The 20,711-nt window shown below is 36.4% G+C and overlaps 1 protein-coding gene across 1 annotated transcript in view; it reads left to right on the forward strand.

Annotated features, from left to right (window-relative positions):
• The window catches only part of ATP7A (ATPase, Cu++ transporting, alpha polypeptide), a 342,426-nt gene that overhangs the window by 165,417 nt on the left and 156,298 nt on the right, over window positions 1–20,711 (forward strand). The window contains exons 14-15 of the mRNA XM_006902187.1: window positions 4,191–4,385; window positions 6,457–6,639. Coding sequence (XP_006902249.1) covers window positions 4,191–4,385; window positions 6,457–6,639 — 378 coding nt within the window. The remainder of the gene's footprint in view (window positions 1–4,190; window positions 4,386–6,456; window positions 6,640–20,711) is intronic.

The raw sequence follows: 20,711 nt of genomic DNA on the forward strand, positions 1-20,711 counted from the left end.
AGCCCCAATTTGTTGTGATCCACACCATCAAATGCCTTTGCATAGTCAATGAAACACAAACATTCCTTTGGTACTACTCTTTGCTTTCTGCCAAGATCCATCTGACAGTGGCAATAATGTCTCTAGTGTCATGACCCATTTTAAAGCCAGCTTGTATTTTTAGTAGTTCTCTGTCAATGTACTGCTCCAGTTGTTTCTGGATAATCTTCAGCAGGATTTTGCTAGTGTATGGTATTAGTGATGTTGTTCAATAATTTCCACACTGTATCAAGTCTCCTGTTTTGGGAATGGTAATAAATATGGATCTCTTCCAGTCAGTTGGTCAAGTAATTGTGCTCCGGATTTCTTGGCACAACTTGGTGAGCACATCCAGGGCAGCATCTGTTTATTGAAATATGTCAATTGGTATTCTACCAATTCCTGGGGCCTTATTTTTTGCCAAGTCCTTCATAATAGCCTGTACTTCCTGCTTCATTATTACCTCTTGATCATATGTTGTTTCTTGAAATTCTTTTTGGTACAATGACTCTGTATACTCCTTCCATCTTCTTTTGATGCTTATTGAGTCATTCAATATTCTGTCTATAGCATCCTTAAGCATTGCAACCTGCGGCTTGAATTTGTTCTTTAGTTCCTTCAGCTTAAGAAATGCTGAAGAGATTTTCTATCTCCATCTGTTTGCACATTTCATTATAATACTTTGCCTTCTCTTCCCGAGCTGCCCTTTGAAATCTTCTTTTCAGCTCCTTCCTTTTTTTTTAAAAATAGTTTTAATGAGCATTTACAGAGATTTTGGATTTCCATTCATTCATTGCTGCACTTCTCTCCCCGCCCAGCCCTCCCCCACCGTAATTGATTTTTAAGAACTCTTTACTATGTTAAAGAGTTTGCAAATCTTTTGCATAAGTAAGTAAATGGAACATGACTAATAGTCACCAGTATCTTTAAGGGGCTGGAGTGGGAGGATGATAAGAATAACATTTTTCTGAAAGTATGAAAGATTTATATTTTGAAAGGCTTTTTTGTAATAATTTGTAATTTTTCAGAAGCAATTGTTGAACTTTTACAGTATATACTTAACCTTATTACACATAAGCATTATGTTGCTTTCCTGAAGAACTAAAAGATAAATTCTGGGTTATCTCAGAATTTCAGCTCAGCCACTTACCATTGATATTATTAATTTTCCTCATCTACAGAATGAAATTTGATAGTATCCATTCTGCAGTAACTAACAATTGTTGTGACTATTATGTAAGGTAATATATTCTAAATACTTTGTAACTTATTATATGCCTAATAAATGAATGATAGTTATTATTGTCTTCTTGTTCTAAAACAATCTCTAATGTTTAGTGTTACACAGTAGAACCAGATTGTGCCTAAAATTAGATATATAACGGTTAAGTCACTACTCTTATTCTCAGGTTTTTTCATTTATAAACTTGGGATAATTATACCTAATTTACAGGATTGGAGTTAGTATAGATGAAAGCATAGAATGTACATGAAACCACACACAAATGACTTCTATGAAAACATAAAAGTATATATGCAATTCCCTTCCAACTGTTTCTGTATAAACATATAACTATAGGATGAACATTTAGTTTAAACACTTAAGAAGTTAATAAGATCTTGACATTGTCAACACAATTAACTAACAAAGTCTTATTTTGTTTTCCTCATTTAAAAAAAAGCCATGCTGTTTTATTGCTTACTCTATTTATATCTTCAATAACAGAAAAAAATATAAATTTTATTTTGTATTCTTGTCATAGTATAGTATGAAAAAAATCTTTAAGTGATTAACATTAAGTACACATAGAACCAGAAAATTACTGGGAAGTGACTTGGTATATTTATTGTACAAGAAATTTTCCCTTCATTTACAGGTGATCTTAGAAAATTCTCCCTAAAATGTCAATCATATTTACCCACATGAACAAATACTTAATTAGACTATATACTTACTTCACAATGTTATGTTCAAAGGTATTTTGCTGAAATATGATTTTGCTCCCTTTGCACAAATCACCTTTTCTACTCCCATTGTCTTTTAAGCAGATGCATGGTATTAATATATAGAAATTCAGAATTCTATATGTTTAGGATTACATCTGTTGAGAATTATGTCACATGTTTTCAGCTACCTTTGAAGGTCCCTAAATTACAGCACTTATACAAAGAAATGCTTCCCTGCATGTGCTCACCAAGTTGTGCCAAGAAATCTGGAGAACGACTCATTTATCCATTGACTGGAAGAGATCCATCTTTATTCCCATCCAAAAAAAGGTGACCCAACAGATTGTGGAAATTATCAAACAATATCACTAATATCACACCCTAGCAAAATCCTGCTGAAGATTATCCAGAAAAGACTTGAACAGTACATTGACAGAGAACTACCAGAAATACAAGCTGGGTTTAGAAGAGGTCGTGGTACTAGGGACATTATTGCCAATGTCAGATGGATCTTGGCAGAAAGCAGAGAGTAGTAGAAGAATGTCTGTCTGTGTTTCATTGACTCTGCAAAGGCTTTTGACTGTGTGTATCACAATAAATTGTGATTAAACTTGGGGGAAAATGGGAATCTCAGAACACTTGATCATGCTTATATGAAACCTATATTTGAACCAAGAAGCAGTCCTCAGAACAGAGCAAGGAAACAGTGCATGGTTCAAAATCAGGAAAGGAGTGTGTCAGGGATGCATCCTGTCCCCATACCTTTTCAATCTATATACAGAACACATCATTCAGGAGGCAGGGCTTGATGAGGAGGAATGTGTCATCAAGATTGGAGGAAGACTTATTAACAACCTACAATATGCAGATGACTCAACCTTGCTTCCTGAAACTGAAGAAGACCTGAAGCGCTTGCTGAAAAAGGTCATCAACTACTGTAGTCTTCAATATGGATTGAAGCTCAACATCAAGAGGACGAAGATTCTCACCACTGGGCCCATTTGCAGCACCGTGATAGATGGAGAAGAGATTGAGGTTTTTAACAATTACAGCTTGCTCAGCTCCACAATCAAGACTTTTAATGCCACCAGTCAGGAAATTAAAAGATTAATTGCATTGGGAAAATCTGTTGTCATAGACCTCTCCAGAGTGCTGAAGAGCAACAATGTCAGTCTAGATACAAAGGTGTGCCTAATCCAGGCCATGGTCTTCTCAATTATTTGTTATGCTTCAGAGAGTTGGACAATGACTAAGGATAACAGAAGAATAGATGCCTTCTAGTTGTGGTGCTAGAGAAGAATCTTGAACTGCCAAGAAAACAAATTGGTCTGTCTTGAAGAGGGTGAAACCAAGTCTCTCTTTGGAGGCTAGGATTTTTTTTTCTATAATTATATTTTATTAATTTTCATAAACATTTACAGAGATTTTGGGCTTCCACTCATTCATTGTTGCACTATTCTCTCTACCCTCCTCCCAGTTTGTTCTTGTCCAAATGGAGGCTAGGATTTTGAAGCTCTGCCTCACTTACTTTGGGCACGTGACCAGGAGAGATTGGTCCTTGGAAAATCATTCTCAGAAGGGTGGATGGACAGTGCAGGAGAGAAAGACCATAGATGAGATGGATTGATACAGTAACTGGGGCAATGAGGATTGATGTGTCAGAGTTAGTGAAACTGGCTCAGGACAGGGAAAGGTTCAGACCTGCTGTACTTAAGGTTGCTATACATCACAGGCGACTCAACAGCACATAACAACAATAGCATACTATGATGGGTTTGGAAGCAGGAGTGGCATCTACTTCCTAAACAACATGCCTCCAGAAACTCTATGAACTTTGATAAATGTTGATAGTTGTAGAGGAACTTTAGGCCTTTTGTTCATAGGGTTGCTATGCATCGTGTTCGACTTTAACGCAATCAACAACAACATTCTTAATACGGGGGAGGGGGAAGCTGCATTTTATGTTTCATGTAATTGGAATAGTTTATAAGTATGAAATCAGCAAAAAGGAAATCTTGCTTTTAAGATTATGGTCTGTGTGCCAGCTGTGTTGAAATTTCTTATAAAAGAAAAAAGTTTTTCTTACTGGTCACTAAAATGTGTATGCTGATAGCTAAGTAGTATGACTTCAAAATTATAGCTTTCTTTAGGTAGGGTTAAATTTTGTTTCCTTTGTCTTGGACAACTCTAAATCAGTTACTAAATTTTGTGCTTTTCTTCTAAAGGGCTACAATAGAAGTATCTCCCAAACAGAAACGATAATACGCTTTGCTTTTCAAGCCTCTATCACAGTTCTGTGCATTGCTTGCCCCTGTTCACTGGGTCTTGCCACTCCGACTGCTGTGATGGTTGGTACAGGAGTAGGTGCTCAAAATGGCATACTTATCAAAGGTGGTGAACCACTGGAGATGGCTCATAAGGTAAAACATCTGTTAGAACTAGAAATTGTCCTGTCTGAAGTAGCAATAATGCCCCTACAACTCAGTGTCCTAAATTAATTTCACATAACCTAGAAAATGAGGCTTTTCTTGGACCATGATAAGGGATAAGGTAAGAAAGATGTTTTTTAGAATCTATTAGAAATTAGCCTTAATCTCTAAGACTACTCCATTTCCTGATGTGGAAAGCCTAGAGTCCTACTTATCCCAACTCAGATTAGATCAGCCTGTAAGACAGAAAGACAATGTATTCATTTGCTCAGGAAAATTTGTCAAAATCTATCAGGTTTATAATCTGTTTGTCTATGACAAATTATTTGCATTTTTTCAAAGAGAAACTTGTCATTACTATATTTCAGTTTCTTTATTTTTACTACCATCAGCTGGCAGTTTAGAGCTGTGGTTAGTCTTATTTTGTAGTTAGTATTTTCATGATAATCTCAGTCAAGGCTAATTGACTTCACTTTAAACTGTATTTCTACTAGTATAGTCTTGCTATGATGCAATAATATATATATATATATATATATGCATACATTAAGCATAGAACACAGTTTAGAACAAATTTGAAACCTCACATAACCTGTAAATTCAGGTTATTGACTTTTTTATAATAATTTTTTATTTTATTTGAAATTTATAATTTGCAAGAATAATACAAATAACTCCTAAATACTTTTTTACTCAAGTTCCCCCATGCTATTTATAGGGTTTTTCTAGGGCCTGTTATTTTAGAAGTGGTTGGCCAATTCTGCTTATTAGTGTGTCTTAGTCTGGAGAAACCTACCATGGATAAACCCTGCTGGTGCTTGAAATATTGGTGTCATAGCTTTTAGCATCATAGCAACATGCAAGCCACTAGAATATGACAGACTGACAGATGTATGGTGCTATGCATGGATATCATTTTAAGCTATGATATTTTCAGTTTCTTCCTATGCATGTAAAAGTTTGACAATTAGTTGGAAGAAGAATTGATGCTTTTGGGTTGTAGTGTTAGTTAACAGTAGTGAATATGCCAGGATTGCCAAAAGATAAGACAAAACTGTCTTGGAGAAGTACAGCCAGGGTGGTCCTTAGAGGCAAGGATAGTGAAACTTTATCTGAGTCTCATATACTTTGGGCATGTTGTCAGCAGGGGCCAGGCCTTTGAAAAAAGGCATCATGCTGGAAAATTATATTCATAGCAACTCTATGAACGATTGATACATTCTTGTTGTTGTTGTTGTTATGTGCCATCGAGTCGCTTGCAACTCATAGCGATGCTATGTACAACAGCCCTAAACCCTGCCCTATCCTGTGCCAGTCGTACTGCCTCTGATACACCCATCCCGATTACCCCAGTCACTGAATCAATCCACCTCATAGAGGGTCTTACGCTCTTGCACCGTCCCTCCACCCTCCCAAGTATGATGTCCCTCTCCAAGGACCTGTCCCTCCTTACAACATGTCCAAAGTATGTCAGACGAAGCCTCAGAATCCTTGCCTCCGAGGAGCAGCCTGGTTTAACCCTCTCCAGGATGAATCTGTTTCTTTTCTTAGGGATTCTAAATTTCCAAGTTGCCCGAAGATCTAATCTATTTCCAGATGCTTCCCACATTCTTATCTACAATATTTGCCTGATTTGTTCCTTGAGTTGTCACTTCTCACCCTAATCTAAACCCAGTATAACTAGAAAGCAACCCAGTAACTTTGCCCAGGCTGATCTAGAATTAAATAGTTAGAATAGTTGTTTTTTTTTTTAACTTGGAAACATTTAGAGGCATCTCTTAATTAGCTATTAGCAATCAGCTCTTAGCAGTTAGCTATAATTGTATAACAATGCAGTAATTTAGCATGAAGTGTTATTGAACATTTGCAAATGAGTACTTTTAGCTATAAGTAAGAGTATTGTCTCTAGTTTGCTCATTTTCCCCCCAAGACTATCAGTGGATTAGTTGATCCAATTATTAAGAGACAGAATAGTAATCTTTTGCTAAATTAAACTTTTTCTTGTTGATGGAAAGGTGATATCGTGTTTATATGAGTACATTGTATTTTCATTTTCTTACAGGTAAAGGTAGTGGTATTTGATAAGACTGGAACCATTACTCATGGAACCCCAGTAGTGAATCAAGTAAAAGTGCTAGTGGAAAGTAACAGAATATCCCGCAGTAAGATCTTGGCCATTGTGGGAACTGCTGAAAGTAGCAGTGAACACCCTCTAGGAGCAGCAGTAACCAAATTCTGCAAGCAGGTACAGTATCCCCTGCCCCCTTTGTTTATTAGTGTTGTCATCTTTCCTAAGATTTACCTAAAGATCAATTCCAAATTTAAAAAAAAAGGAAAGACATTTTTACCAGAGCTCTGACAGAATGGTGGACCCTAACAGAACAAGAGAAAAGTGTGGAATAGAACCTCAAATTCCAAAAACAAAACAAAAACCTAGTCTGGTTAAGACTAGACGATTCTGAAGACTATTGCCCTTTGTAAACATTGAACTGAATCCCACCTCTGATATCCCCTTGTAGCAGAATAACAAATTTAGCTAAAAAAAAAAATACTGTCATTGTTAAGTACTGTGCTGTTTTAATAACCTTTATGAAGTAAAATGATCAACAGTACTTTAAAACAAATAGGAGAATTTAAAGGAGCAGAGAAACTAGATTAATGGAAAAGAAACAGCCAGAAAAGAATTAATGAGAATGGTTACATGTTGTGAAGAGTGTAGCTAGTATTACTGAACTTCTATATTAAATTGTTGAATGGGAGCATAATTTGCTGTATAAGCTTTCATCAAAAGTGCAGTAAAATACTATAGAATCATAGAAGTCTAGATTGCTATTTGACTGTGATTCTATATAGTTAATATGAAGCTATTTTCTCACTTAATTTTATGTCTTAGTATCTTCATACAGAAAAGTATAAACAGAAACAAATTACATTTATCACACAACCTCTGTTGATGTAAAAAATGAATAATAGATGTTATGCATATTTATGGTAGAAAATGCAAATTAGAATTGCATAATACTCAAGGCTTTGTTCACAATAGCAAGGAGTTGGAAACAACCTAAGTGCCCATCAACAAACGAATGGATAGAGAAGCTTGGTATATTCACACAATAGAATACTACACTGCATTGAAAAATAAGGAACTCATGCAATATTATTCAAAATGGGTGACCCTGGAGGACATCTCCTCTTTTCTTAAGTTTCCCTCAACCCCGAAGTCAGTATTTGCATTCCTTTTGTGACTGAGATATTTCACTCAGGATAATGTCCTCCATTTTGTATAATATTTAATGAGTTCCTCTTTTTTCAGTGCAGCATAGTATTCCATTGTGTGACTATACCACAGTTTCTCTATCCATTCGTTTGTTGATGGGCACTTGGGTTGTTTCCAGCTCTTTGCTATTGTGAAAAAGGCAGCAATATACATGGGTGTGCATATATCTGCTTGCATGGCAGTTCTGGTTTCTTTAGGGGTGGAATTGCTGGGTCCAATGGTATTTCTATTTGCAACTTTTTGAGAAAGCACTATACTGCAGCCTTCCATAGTTGTTGCACCATGTTCCAGATTTTTCACAACCTCACCACCATTTGTTGTTTGCTGCTCTGTTGAATTTTGCTATTGTTCCTGGGGTGAGTTGATATTTCATAGTTGTTTTGATTTGTATCTCTCTTAGAGCTAAGGATTTTGAGCACTTCTTCATGAGTTTGTTTGCCATCTGAATGTCTTCTTTGGCGAAGTGTCTTTTCGTATCCTGTGCCTATTTTTCAATTGGGTCTTTTACCTTTATCTTATTGTGGTGGTCAAGTAGTCTATGAATTCTAGATATGAGTCCCTTATCAGACATGTTTTTTTTCCCAGTCTGTGGCTTCCCTTTTTACCCTGTTGGAGAAGTTTTTGGATGTGCATAGGGATTTGATTCTTAGAAGGTCCCATTTGTATATTTTATCCTCCCCTGGTTGTTGGTTTTTCAGGATGCTTGGAAGGCTGTTCATGTTGTGAATTAGGGCTTTTAGAGTCCTTCCAAGCATTTCTCTAATGAAAATCATAGTCCTTGATTTTATTCCTAGGTCTTTGATCCACTTTGAGTTGGTTTTTGTATATGGTGTGAGGTGTAGATCTTGCTTTCTACAGATAGTTTCCAGTTTTGCCAACAGTATTTGTTAAAAAGGCTGTAGTTTCCCCACTTAACTAATTTCATCTCCTTGTAAAAAATCAGTTTGCCACAGGTAGTTGGGCTACTTTCTGGGGTCTCAATTCTATTCCATTGATCTGTGTGTCTGTCATTGTACCAGCACTATGATGTCTTGTCCACCACAGCAGTAGTATACGATTTGAAATCAGGGAATGAGATGCCTCATACCTTGATTCTCTTTTTAAGGTGTGCTTTGCTTATTCAGGGCCCCTTTCCATTCCAAATGAAATTGGAGATTGCCTTTTCCATCTCGTTGAGAATGGGATTGGTATTTGTATTGGGATTTCATCGAAAGTGTAAATTGGTTTTGGTGGTGTTGTCATTTTCACAATACTGACTCTTCCTATCCAAGAGCATGGTATATTCTTTCATTTCTCCAGGTCTCTTTTTGTTTCTTGTGGTAATGTTTTGTAATTTTCTTTGAATAGGTCTTTTGTGTTTCTAGTTAGATTTACTCCCAAGTATTTGATCTTGTGCTTAGCTATTGTGATGGTTATTGTTTTTCTTAGCTCCAGTTCTATATTCTCTTTGTCACTGTAGAGAAATCCAATTGTATGTTGATTTTATATCCTGCCACTTTGCTGAATTCATCAACTATGTCCAGTAGTTTTCTTGCTGAGTCTTTAAAGTTTTCTAAGTATATTATCAAATCATCTTCATAGAGACATAATTTCCCCTCCTCTTTACCAATTTGGATGTCTCTTATTTCCTTCTTTTGCCTTATTGCTTTCGCAAAGACTTCCAATACAATATTGAATAATAGAGGTGATAGTGGGCATCCTTGCCTAGTTTCTATTCTCAAAGGAAATGCCTTTTATCTCTCTCCATTGAGAACAATGTTGGCTCTTGGGTTTTCATATATGCTTTTTACTATGTTGAAGAAATTCCCCTCGAATCTTATTTTATTGACTGTTTTAATCAGGAAAGGGTGTTGGATTTTTGTCAAAGGCCTTTTCTGCATCAATTGATAGGATCATGTGTTTCTTGTTCTTTGCTTTGTTAATGTGATGAATTACATTGTTCTTCTTATGTTGAACCATCCTTGCGTACTTGTTAGGCAACCATCCCACTTGGTCATGGTAAATTATTTTTTTATGTATCGTTGGATTCTATTGGCCAGGATTTTATTCAGGATTTTTACATTTTTGTTCATGAGAGATACTGGCCTATAGTTTTCTATTTTGGTGCTGTCTTTTCCTGGCTTTGGTATCACAAATATGTTTGCTTCATAGAATGAGTCTGGGTGGATTCCATTTTTTTCTATTTTCTGAAATAGTTTGTGTAAATTGGTGACAGTTCTCTGAATTTTTTATAAGATTCACTTGTAAAACCTTCTGGTCCAGGACTTTTTTTGACTGGAAGTTGTTTTATTACCTCTTCAATTTCTTCTTTTGTAATGATTCTGTTCAGGTGTTCAATTTTGGTTTGTGTCAATTTAGGTGTGATTTTCTAAGTATTTGTCAATTTCCTCTAGGTTGTCATATTTTTTTTAGTTACTCATAATATTCCATTGTTAGCCTTTTTATTTTAGTTGGTTCTGTTTTTATGTTACCCGTTTCATCTTTTATTTGGATTATTTGTGTCTTTTCCTTCTTTTTTTTTTTGTTAGTTTTGCTAGTGGTTTGTAGATTTTATTGACTTTTTCAAAGAACCAACTCCTAGCATTGTTGATGGTTTCAATTGTTTTTCTGTTTTCTATTCCATTTATTTCTGCCCTAATTTTTATAATTTCAGGTGTTTTGGAGAGTATTGGGTTTTCTTGCTGTTCTTTTTCAATTTGCTGGAGATGTTGGGCTAGAGAGTCAATGGTCATTTTTTCTTGCCTTTAATGTGTTTGCTTATTACTATAAATTGACCTCTGGTTACTGCTTGGGGTGTTGCCCAGAGGTTTTGGTCAGTTGTGTTTTCATGGTTATTTGTTTCAAGCAACTTTTGAATTTGGATTGATGCTCAATGTCAAGAAGACAAAGATTCTCACCACTCGACCAATTGGCAGCATCAGGATGGATGGTGAAAATTGTTCACAGATTTAGTCTGCTTGGCTCCACAGTCAACATTCTTGGCACCAGTAGCCAGGAGATTAAAAGACATATTACCATGGGTAAGTCTGCTGTTAGGGGCCTTTCCAAAGTTCTGAAGAGCAATGATGTCTCTCTGGAGACTAAGGTGCATCTGATACAGGCCATGGTCTTTGCAATCACTTGCTATGCGACAGAGAGTTGGACAATGACTAGGGAGGATAGAAGGAGAATTGACGCCTTTGAGCTGTGTTGCTGGAGAAGAGTATTGAGGGTACCATGGACTGCTAAGAAAACAAACAGATTCATCCTGGAGAGGGTTAAACTGGGCTGCTCCTTGGAGGCAAGAATTCTGGGGCTTCGTCTTTTATACTTTGGACATGTTGTAAGGAGGGACCTATGCTTGGAGAGGGACATCATGCTTGGGAGGGTGGAGGAACGGCACAAGAGGGGAAGGCCCTCTATGAGGTGGATTGATTCAGTGACTGGGGTAATTGGGATGGGTGTATCAGAGACAGTGCGATTGGCACAGGATAGAGCAGAGTTTAGGACTGTTGTACATAGGGTCGCTATGAGTTCCAAGCGACTCGATGGCACATAACAAGAACAACAACAACCCACTCATGTTCAAGTAAAGTGTTGTTCAACTTCCAAATGGTTGGGTTTTTTCTCCTCTGTCATCTTGTTATGAATTTCTAATTCTGTAGCATTGTGGTCTGTGAAGATGTTCTATATTATTTCTGTTTTTTAATTTATTGATGCTTGCCTTGTGTCCCAAGATATGGTCTATTCTGGAGAATGTTCCATGCACATTGGAATAGAAGTTATACTGTGCTTTTGGGGGTGCATTAGCCTATGAGATCAACCCTTGAGATCGAGTTGGTTAATTGTGTGGTTTAATTCTTCAGTTTCTTTGTTGAGTTTCTTTCTGGTAGTTCTATCTTTTCTTGAGAATGGTGTATTGAAGTCTCCAATTACTACAATAGTGTTGTCTATTTCACTTTTTTTAATGTTTGTTTTGTTTATTTACAGGTCTGTCATTTGGTGTATAGATATTTATTATTGCTATGTCCTCATGTTCTATTGACCCTTTAAGCATTATGTAGTGATCTTTCTTGTCCTTTGTGATGGTTTTTGCACTGAAATTTATTTTATCAGAAATTAATATCACTACTCCTGTTTTTTTCTGGTTCCCATTTGCTTGGTTTATTTTTTCCCCACCCTTTTATTTTTAGTGTTTCTTTATGTTCACTTCTCAGGTGTGTCTCTTGTAGACAGCATAGTGATGGATTTTGGATTTTTATCCAATGTGCTACTCTTTTTCTCTTCAGTGTTGCATTTAAACCATTTGCAGTAAGTGTGATTATTGCGAGGCACAGTTTTATTGCTATTATTGTGTTGAGTTCTTTTTGGTGTTGTTGCTAGTTACATTCGTCCACCCTGCTTTCTGTGACACCTCTGTAAGAAGGACGACTCTCTGTGTTTCCTGCAATGCTGGTCTTGTTTTTACAAAGTCCCTTAGGTTCCGTTTTTTCTGGGAATATCTTAATCTCTCCTTCATATTTGATGGACAGTTTCGCTGCGTACAATATTCTTGGTTGACAGTTGTGTTCTTTGAAGTTATTTGAGTCTTTTCTTTTATTTATTTATTTTTTAAAATTTATTTTAATGAAAGTCTACAGAGACATAGGGTTTCCATTCATTCATTGTTGCACTTTTCTCCCTGCCCACCTCCTCTGCCAGAATTCGCTCTTATCTTTGAAAAATAAATGAAATTTTTTTTCATTTTTATACAATCTCTCCCCCAATTCTACTCCATTTTGCAGCTTCCATTCTGGACTCCTGTCATAAGAGTAATACCTAATCACATATCCCTTCTTAACAGTTTTCTCCCTTATCTGTTTCAATGCAGTGTACATTATTTATCCCATATTTCTCAGTCTTCCTTCAACCTGATGTCAGTACTGTTTTACAACAGTAGCCCTGTGCAATACATGTCATTTTGTGGCTGAGCTACTTCTCTCAGGATAATGTCCTCCAGCGTCACCCATTTTGTATAATATTTCATGAGTTCATTGTTTTTCACTGCAGACTATTATTCCATTGTGTGACTATACCACAGCTTCTCTATCCATTCATTTGTTGATGGGCACTTTGATTGTTTCCAACTCTGTGCTATTGTGAACAAAGCAGCAATAAACATGGGTGTGCATATATTTGTTTGGGTGGCAGTTCTGGTTTCTTTAGGGTATATTCCCAGTAGTGGCATTGCTGGGTGAAATGTTATTTTTATTTCCAACTTTTTGAGAAAGTGCCATACAGCCTTCCATAGTGGTTGCACCATTTTACACTCCCACTTACAGTGAAACAGTGTTCCAGTTTCTCCACAAGCTCACGAGCATTTGATGTTTGCTGTTCCTTTAAACTTAGCTATTCTTAATGTGGTGAGATGATATCTCATAGTTGTTTGGATTTGTATCTCTCTTAGAGCTAGAGATTTTGAACATTTCTTCATGTGTTTTTTGGCCATCTGAATGTCTTCTTTGGTGATGTGTCTGTTCATTTCCTGTGCCCATTTTTCAATTGCCTTATTTACATTTATCTTCTTGTGGTTCCTTTATTTCTTTTGTTTGCTTGTTGTTTGTTAATTTTATTGTCCCTTTCAAACAGCAGCTTCTGGCCTTCTTGATTGTTTTAATTTGTTTTTTTAATTATTGCATTGATTGATATTGTACTTACAATTTGCTTTATGACTCAAACATGTTATCAGGGTATTATTTGGCTTCCACATACTTTGTTTAATAAGCTTTATTCTTTTTTTGCTAATTCCTAGTTTTATGAGATTGTGGTTTGAGAAGATACTTTTATTATTTCAATGTTCTTTAATTTGTTGAAGATTTTATCTGCTACTCTTTTTCATTTAATTGATGCATTTAGTCCATTCACATGAAGTGGGATTATTGACAGGCCAGGTTTTATCATTGCCATTTTGCTGTGCTTCTTTTTCTGTTGTTTCTGGTTACTATGGTCCATTTACTTTGCTTTTTTATTTTTTTAATTACTTTTTAAAATCATAATTTTAAATAAAAATTTACAGAAAGTTTGAGTTTTCATTAATTTATTGTTGCACTTTTACCTCCCTTCTTCCCCTTCCTACTTCTTTCAGTCCAATTTACAGTGCCCTCTAGTTCCAGATTGTTGTCATAAATAAAATGTCTATTCTGAGAATAATGGGAATCCCAGAACATTTGATTGTGCTCATGTGAAACTTATATTTGGACCAAGAAGCAGTCGTCAGAACAGAGCAAGGAGACACTGCATGGTTAAATTTGGGAAGGGGGTCCGCAAGAGATGTATTCTGTCTCCATACCTTTTCAATCTGTATGTAGAACAGATCATCTAGGACGCTGGGTTGTATGAAGAGGAATGTGGCATCAGGATTGGTGGAAGATTCATCAACAACTTGCGTTATGCAGATGACATGAACTTGCTTGCTGAAACTGAGGAGGCCCTGAAGCACTTGCTGTGGAAGGTCAAGGACTGAAGCCTTCAGTATGTTGAAGCTCAGCATCAAGAAAACAAAGATTAAAAAAAAAAGAAAAAGAAAACAAAGATTCTCTCCACTGTGCCAATTGGCAGCATCAGTATGGATGGTGAAGAGATTGAGATAGTTAACAGTTTTAGTTTCCATGGCTCCACAGTCAACAGTCTTGGTTGATATCAGCAGCTGGGAAATCGAGAGTTGAATTGCCTTGGGAAAGTCAGCTGTTAGGGACCTCTCCAAATACTGAAGAGCAATGATGTCAGGCTCGATACTAAGATGTTCCTAGTCTAGGCTATAGTTTTCATTATTGCATGCTATGCATTGGGGAGCTGAACAGAAACTAAGGATGATAGATAGAGAATCGATGCCTTTGAGCTGTGGTGCTGGAGAAGAGTGCTCAATATACCATTGACTGCTAGGAGAACAAACCGGTTTGTCCTGGTGAGGGTGAATTTAGGCTGCTCCTTGGAGTTAAGGATTCTGAAATTTTGTCTGACATACTTTGGGCATGTTGCAAGGAGGAACCAGTCCTTGGAGAGGGACACTATTTTTGGGATAATGGAGGGACAACACAGGAGAGGAAGACCCACAATGAGATGGATTGATTCAGTGATTGGCATAGTGGGAGCAGGTGTTTTGGAGACAATAAGGTTGGCACAGGATAGAGCAGGGTTTAGGGCTCTTGTACATAGGGTTTTTATGATTTGCAAGTGACTCGTTGGCATATAACAACCAACAACAACATATGAATATTAAGCTTGTATAATGAATAAGGAAAAATAGTGAACTAATGCCTTTATATTATAGTATTGACGAAGAGTTTTGTGTATACCCTGTCCTTACAAAAGAAAATAAAATATGTTTTTTTAATACATTTTTTTCTTTTGTATTAGTTTACTTACCAAGTTTGTGTACTTTGTTTTTCACACCAGATCTTTCCAATTTTCTTTACCCACCCCTTCCTCCACCCATCAGATTGTGGGACACTATGATTAACCACACAACACTCTTCTCACATGCTCCCCCACTTGGATCATCATACACGTTGTACACTCATGGTCTTATACATTATTTGTCCTCATGGGAATGATTTAGTTCACTTAGCATAATGCTCTCCAGTCCCTCTTAAGTTAGGCAGTGACTTATAAAATCATTGCTTTTGCATGCTGTGTAGTATTCCATGTGTGAATATACCCTAACTTCTCAATCCATTTTATTATGGTTGGGTTTTTGGGCTGTTTCTATGTTCTTGCAATGGTGCATAATGCTGCTATGAATATTGGTGTACAAGTCTCTGTTTGTGCCTCAGTTCTTATTTTCTTGGGGTATATTCTAACAGTGGAATAGCTGGGTCATATGAAATTTCTATGTTCAGCTTTCTGAATAAATGCCAAACTGCCTTTCAGAGTGTTTATATCATTTACAGTCCCATCAACAATGTATAAGATTTCCTATTTCTCCACATCCTCTCCAACATTTATTGCTTGCTCATTTTTCTTTTTCAGTAGTACTTTGCTTATTTGGGGTCTTTTTTCTCCCTAAATAAACTTCACAAATTCCCTTTTGATCTTCTTGAAATATGAATTTGTTCTCTGTATTGGGTTTGTGTTCAACATGTAGATTGCTTTTGGTAGGATTGTAATTTTCAACTATTGACTCTTCCTATCCATGAACAGGGCACCTTTATCCATTTCTTTAGGTCTTTTATTGTATCTCACAAAAATATTCTGTAGTTTTCTTCTTACAGGTCTTTTGTGTCTCTATTTAGGTTTACTCCCAAGTATCTCAATTTGTGATTGGCTATTGTAAATGGTATTGCTTTCTTGGTTTCTTTCTCTGAGTTCTTTCTGTTACTGTAGATGAATCTCACTGATTTTTAAATCCTTATTTTTATATCCTGCCAAGGTACTAAATTGTTTTCGTAACTCTAACATGGTTTTGCTGTGTGGTTTGGTGGTTTTTTTGTTTGTTTTTTTTTTCTTTGGGTTTTCTATGTACACTATTATATCATCTGCATATAGTGATAGTTTAACCATCTCTTTTCTGATCTTGATGCATATTATTTCCATCTTTTGTCATATTGCCATAGCAAGCACTTACAATTAAATATTGAATAGAGATGGTGATGATGGCGTCCTTATCTGGTCCCTGTTTGCAATGAAAATGCTTTTAGTGTTTGTCCATTGAGAATGATATTGATTCTTTGTTTTGCATCTATATTTTTTTCCTATGTTGAGGAAATTCCATTCTATTCCAGTTTTCCAAGTGTCTTTATCAGAAAATGTTGTTGGATTTTGTCAAATGCCTTTTCTACATCAGTTGCTAAGATCATATGGTTCTCGTTATATGGTGAATTATGTTGATTATTTTTCTTGTACTGAACCATCCTTGAATACTTGTTATGAATCCCAGCTGGCATGGTGATTCATTGTTTTTATGTGCTTTTGAATTCTGTTGACTGGGATTTTGTTAAGGATTTTTACTTCTATATTCATGAGAGATACTGGTCTGTAATTTTCCTTTCTTGTTAATATCTTTGCCTGATTTTGGCATTAGGGTTATGCTTGCTTCTTAGAATGACTCTGGGAGTGTTCTTTCTTTTCCAGTTTTTTAAAAACACTTTAAGAAGAATTGGTGATCTATCTTCTCTGAATATTTGGTAGAATTCTTCTTTGAAGCAATATGGTCTTGGCCTTTTCTTATAAGGAATTATTTTTATGACCTGTTCAATTTCTTCTTTTGTGATGGGTCTGTCCAAGTGTTCTATATCTGTCCTTGACAATCTGGGTAGGGTGTATGTATCAAGGAATTTGTCCATTTCCTCTAGGTTTTCAGATTTATCATAGTATATTTTTTATAGTATTCAATTATTACAGATTTTATTTCATCTGGTTCTGTTGTTATGTCACCTCTATCATTTCTTAATTGAGTTATTTGTTTGTTTTTTTCCCCCTTTTGTTAAGTTTGCCAGTGGTTTGTCAATTTGTTGGCTCTTTCGAAAAACTGACTCCTGGTCTTATTGATGGTTTCAGTTGTTTTTCTGTTTTCTTTCTCATTGACTTCAGCTTTGTCCTTATAATTTCCTTTCTTCTAGAGGCTGTAGGATTGGATTTTTGTTCTTTTTCTATTTCATGAATGTGTTGAGTTAGAGAATTGATTTTTCTTCTTTCTTCCTGTTTTATATGTGTGCCTAATCCTATATACTGCCCCCTGAGGACTGCATTAGCTCTAACACAGAGGTTTTGCTATATTGTATTCTCCTTTTCATTTGTTTGAAGGAACTATTATTTTTCATTCTTTATTTATTCTGTAAACCAATTGTGTTCTAGCAGAGAGTTATTCAGTTATTTCTAGTTATATGGCATTGTGGTCTGAGAAGATACCTTATGTTATGTCAACGGTTTTTAAGTTGTTGAGGCTTGGTTTGTGTCCTGATATATGATCGATTTTGGAGAATGTACCATGTGCACTTGAGAAAATAGTGAATTGAGTTTTAGTTGGCTGAAATAACCTGAATACATCCACAAGGGCAAATTGGCTGATTAGATCTTCTGCATCTTTGTTAGGTTTCTTTTTGAGTTGAGTTTCCTTTGGTAATAGTGATGTGTTGAATTATCTTACCACTATTGTGGTGCTGTCTATTTCTGTCTTTAATTCTGTTAACAGTTATTTTATGTATTTTGCAGGTCTATCATTTGGTGCATAAATTATGTGTTCTTGATCTATGATGTCTTTTTAGCCAGTATGTAATGCCTTTCCTCATGTTTTATGATAGTTTTGATTCTGAAGTCCATTTTATCAGAGATTAGTATTTTCACTCCTGGTTTTTTGTGGCTGTCATTTGCTCGGTATATCCCACCCCTATCCCCCAGTCTTTGATTTTGAGTCTGTCTTTCTCTCCATTTTTTAGATATGTCTCTTGAAGGCAACATATTGATAAACTTTGTCTTTTTATCAATTCTGCTACTCTTTTTTTCTTAATTGGCACATTTAGTCCTTTAACATTAAGTGTAATTATTATCAAGCTAGGTTTTGCTGTTGCCTCTTTGCTGTGTTTCTTTTTCTGTTGTTTCTGGTTTCTATGGTCCATCCAGTTTCCATTGGTATCTCCATGATGGCCTTTACTTAAAATTTCTTGTAGTTTTGGTCATGTTTTCAGAAATTCCTTAAGTTCCTCCTTTTCTGCAAAGGATCTAAGTTTGCCTTCATATTTGATGGAGAGCTTTGCTGGGTATAGGATCCTTGGCTGGTAGTTGTTTTCTTTCAACTTTCTGTATATGCTATTCCATTGTTTTCTAGCTCACATGGTTTCTGCTGAAAAATTAGAATTTAATCTTATTGTTTCCCCTTTGTAGGTAGGTACCTCTTTGTTTTTCTCATTCTGCTTCTAGTATTCTATCCTTATCTTTTAGTTTTTAGAATATGAGTATGATATATCTTGATGTTTTTCTTTTTTGTGTCTAGTCTATTTGGTGTTTCTTGTGTTTATTGAATGTGGATGTCTCCATTCTTCAAAATACCTGGGAAGTTTTCTTCTAGTCCTTATTTCACAATTTTCTCAGTGACTTCCCTGTCACTCCCATGTTCTGGAATTCCAGTCATACATATGTTGTTTGTTTTCATGTCATCCGACATGATTCCAGTGTTTTCTTCATTTTCTTTATATCTCCTCTGATTTTTCTTCTAGTATGTTTCCAGTGAGGCTTTTGTCTTCCAGCTCTCTGACTCTCTGTTCCATCGCTTCAGCTTTGCTTTTCTGTACCACCAGTGTGTTGGACACTTCTGCCACTTAATATTTTTATTCTGGGTTGCATTTTCATGCTTTTCTGTTATTTCCAATACTGTGTTGGCTGTACCCTGTCTGTCTGATGATATTCTTTTAAGTTCTTTACCTGTATATCTATAATATCAATTCTTTCTTCCATTTCTTTCGCATTTTCTTCCATAGCTGTTGAAATTGCTCCTCATCAATATATTTTATCTGTATTGCTATCTCTCGGGTATTTTCTCTCTTGATGACTTCCATTCTTTCTTCCATCATGTGTACCTTTTTTGTAGCTGTTCAAATAACTCCACATCAACATATTTCTCCTGATTCTCTCTGTGGTTTTCATTGGGTCTGCTTCTTTTAGAAGGGTTATTTTGTTTTTTCATGATGACTGAGGCCGACTGATGCTTTCTTGACATTTTGTGAGTCTTTTTTTAGTAGATTTTAGGTTGTAACTATTTAATGATCCATGGTATGGCAATGTATTGTGAAGGACCTGCATATTAGTGCTCCCCTCTCATGATGACTCCACCTGGAATGGGATGATTGTTGCCCTCTCAAAACCACAGCTCAACTTGAGCTTAAGAAATCTCATGTAATGTAACTAGACAGCAGTGTTTAAGGCCAAAATACCTCTCATCTTGGTCCTCCTTGCACTAAACAGCTGGGGCAGCAGTTGGGCGTTCTCCAGGCAGCAGGGCAGTGGGGTCTCCAGGTGGCTGTGGCAGTGATCTAGTGCTCTGGACGGGATTGCAGTCTAAAACTGCAGCTGCTCAACCTGGCAGGGAGTGTTTCTGTCACCAGCCAGGGTGTGAGAGCACCGGGGCTGAGCTGTAGCCTTCAGGAGACACCCTCAAGTGGTGGCTTCAAGATGCTTCTGGGCCAGCCATGCCACAGAGGTCTTGATCTCTTGCAGCAGAGCAAAGGCAAGCCTCCCACCCCCCACCAAGAACAGGTTTCACAAGAGGGGCAGGTCACACAAGAGGACAAATATAAATTTTTAAAAAATAATTATATTTTATATTTATTTGCTTACAAAGTTCATATACATTGTTTCACACTATTCTTAATTCATGTTGTATTTTACACAATAATTCCCATGCATTATGTTTTATAAAATTAATCACCATTGAATCTTGCCCATCATTAATCAATCTTTTCAGGTCCCTACTGGGTCCTTCCTATGTAACTCAGTCTCATAAGGACAAACATTGCACAAGACCATTGTTGTAAAATGGAAGGATAACTAGTAAAACATGTTTTAGGACCCAAGGGGGGATGGGGTGTAGCATAGGGCTAAGGATGGGTAGAGACGAAACCACAGTGTTGCCAATTTGTTGGGTGGAAGGAGAGGAGACAAATACATCTTGGAAGTACATCCATAGTGCTCCTTAGAGACAAGGATGATGAAACTTCATCTGACATACTATTGACATGTTATGAGGCAATGAACCTTGGAAAAAGATATTATGCTGGGGAAAGTGAAAGGTCAGAGAAAAAGAGAGACCCTCAGTGAGATGGATTTTGATATAATTACTGCAACAGTAGTCTTGATCATGGCAGAAGTTGTGAGGATGGCACAGGGTAGTGCAAGGTTTAAATCTTTTGTTCATGAAGCATATAACACGTTGCCACAAATGATAATAATACATTGATAAAAATGTGTTTGTAAGCACGGTCGTCAATTAAAAGTGTGCAGCAATAAGACAAGAGAAGGGAATAAAAGGTATCCAAATAGGCAACGAGGAGGTAAAATTATCCCTCTATGCTGATGACATGATAGTATACTTA

Source organism: Elephantulus edwardii, unplaced genomic scaffold, assembly GCF_000299155.1.
Source record: "Elephantulus edwardii isolate Elephantulus edwardi_28Jun2011 unplaced genomic scaffold, EleEdw1.0 scaffold00378, whole genome shotgun sequence".
In the NCBI taxonomy this organism is placed as follows: Eukaryota; Metazoa; Chordata; class Mammalia; order Macroscelidea; family Macroscelididae; genus Elephantulus; species Elephantulus edwardii.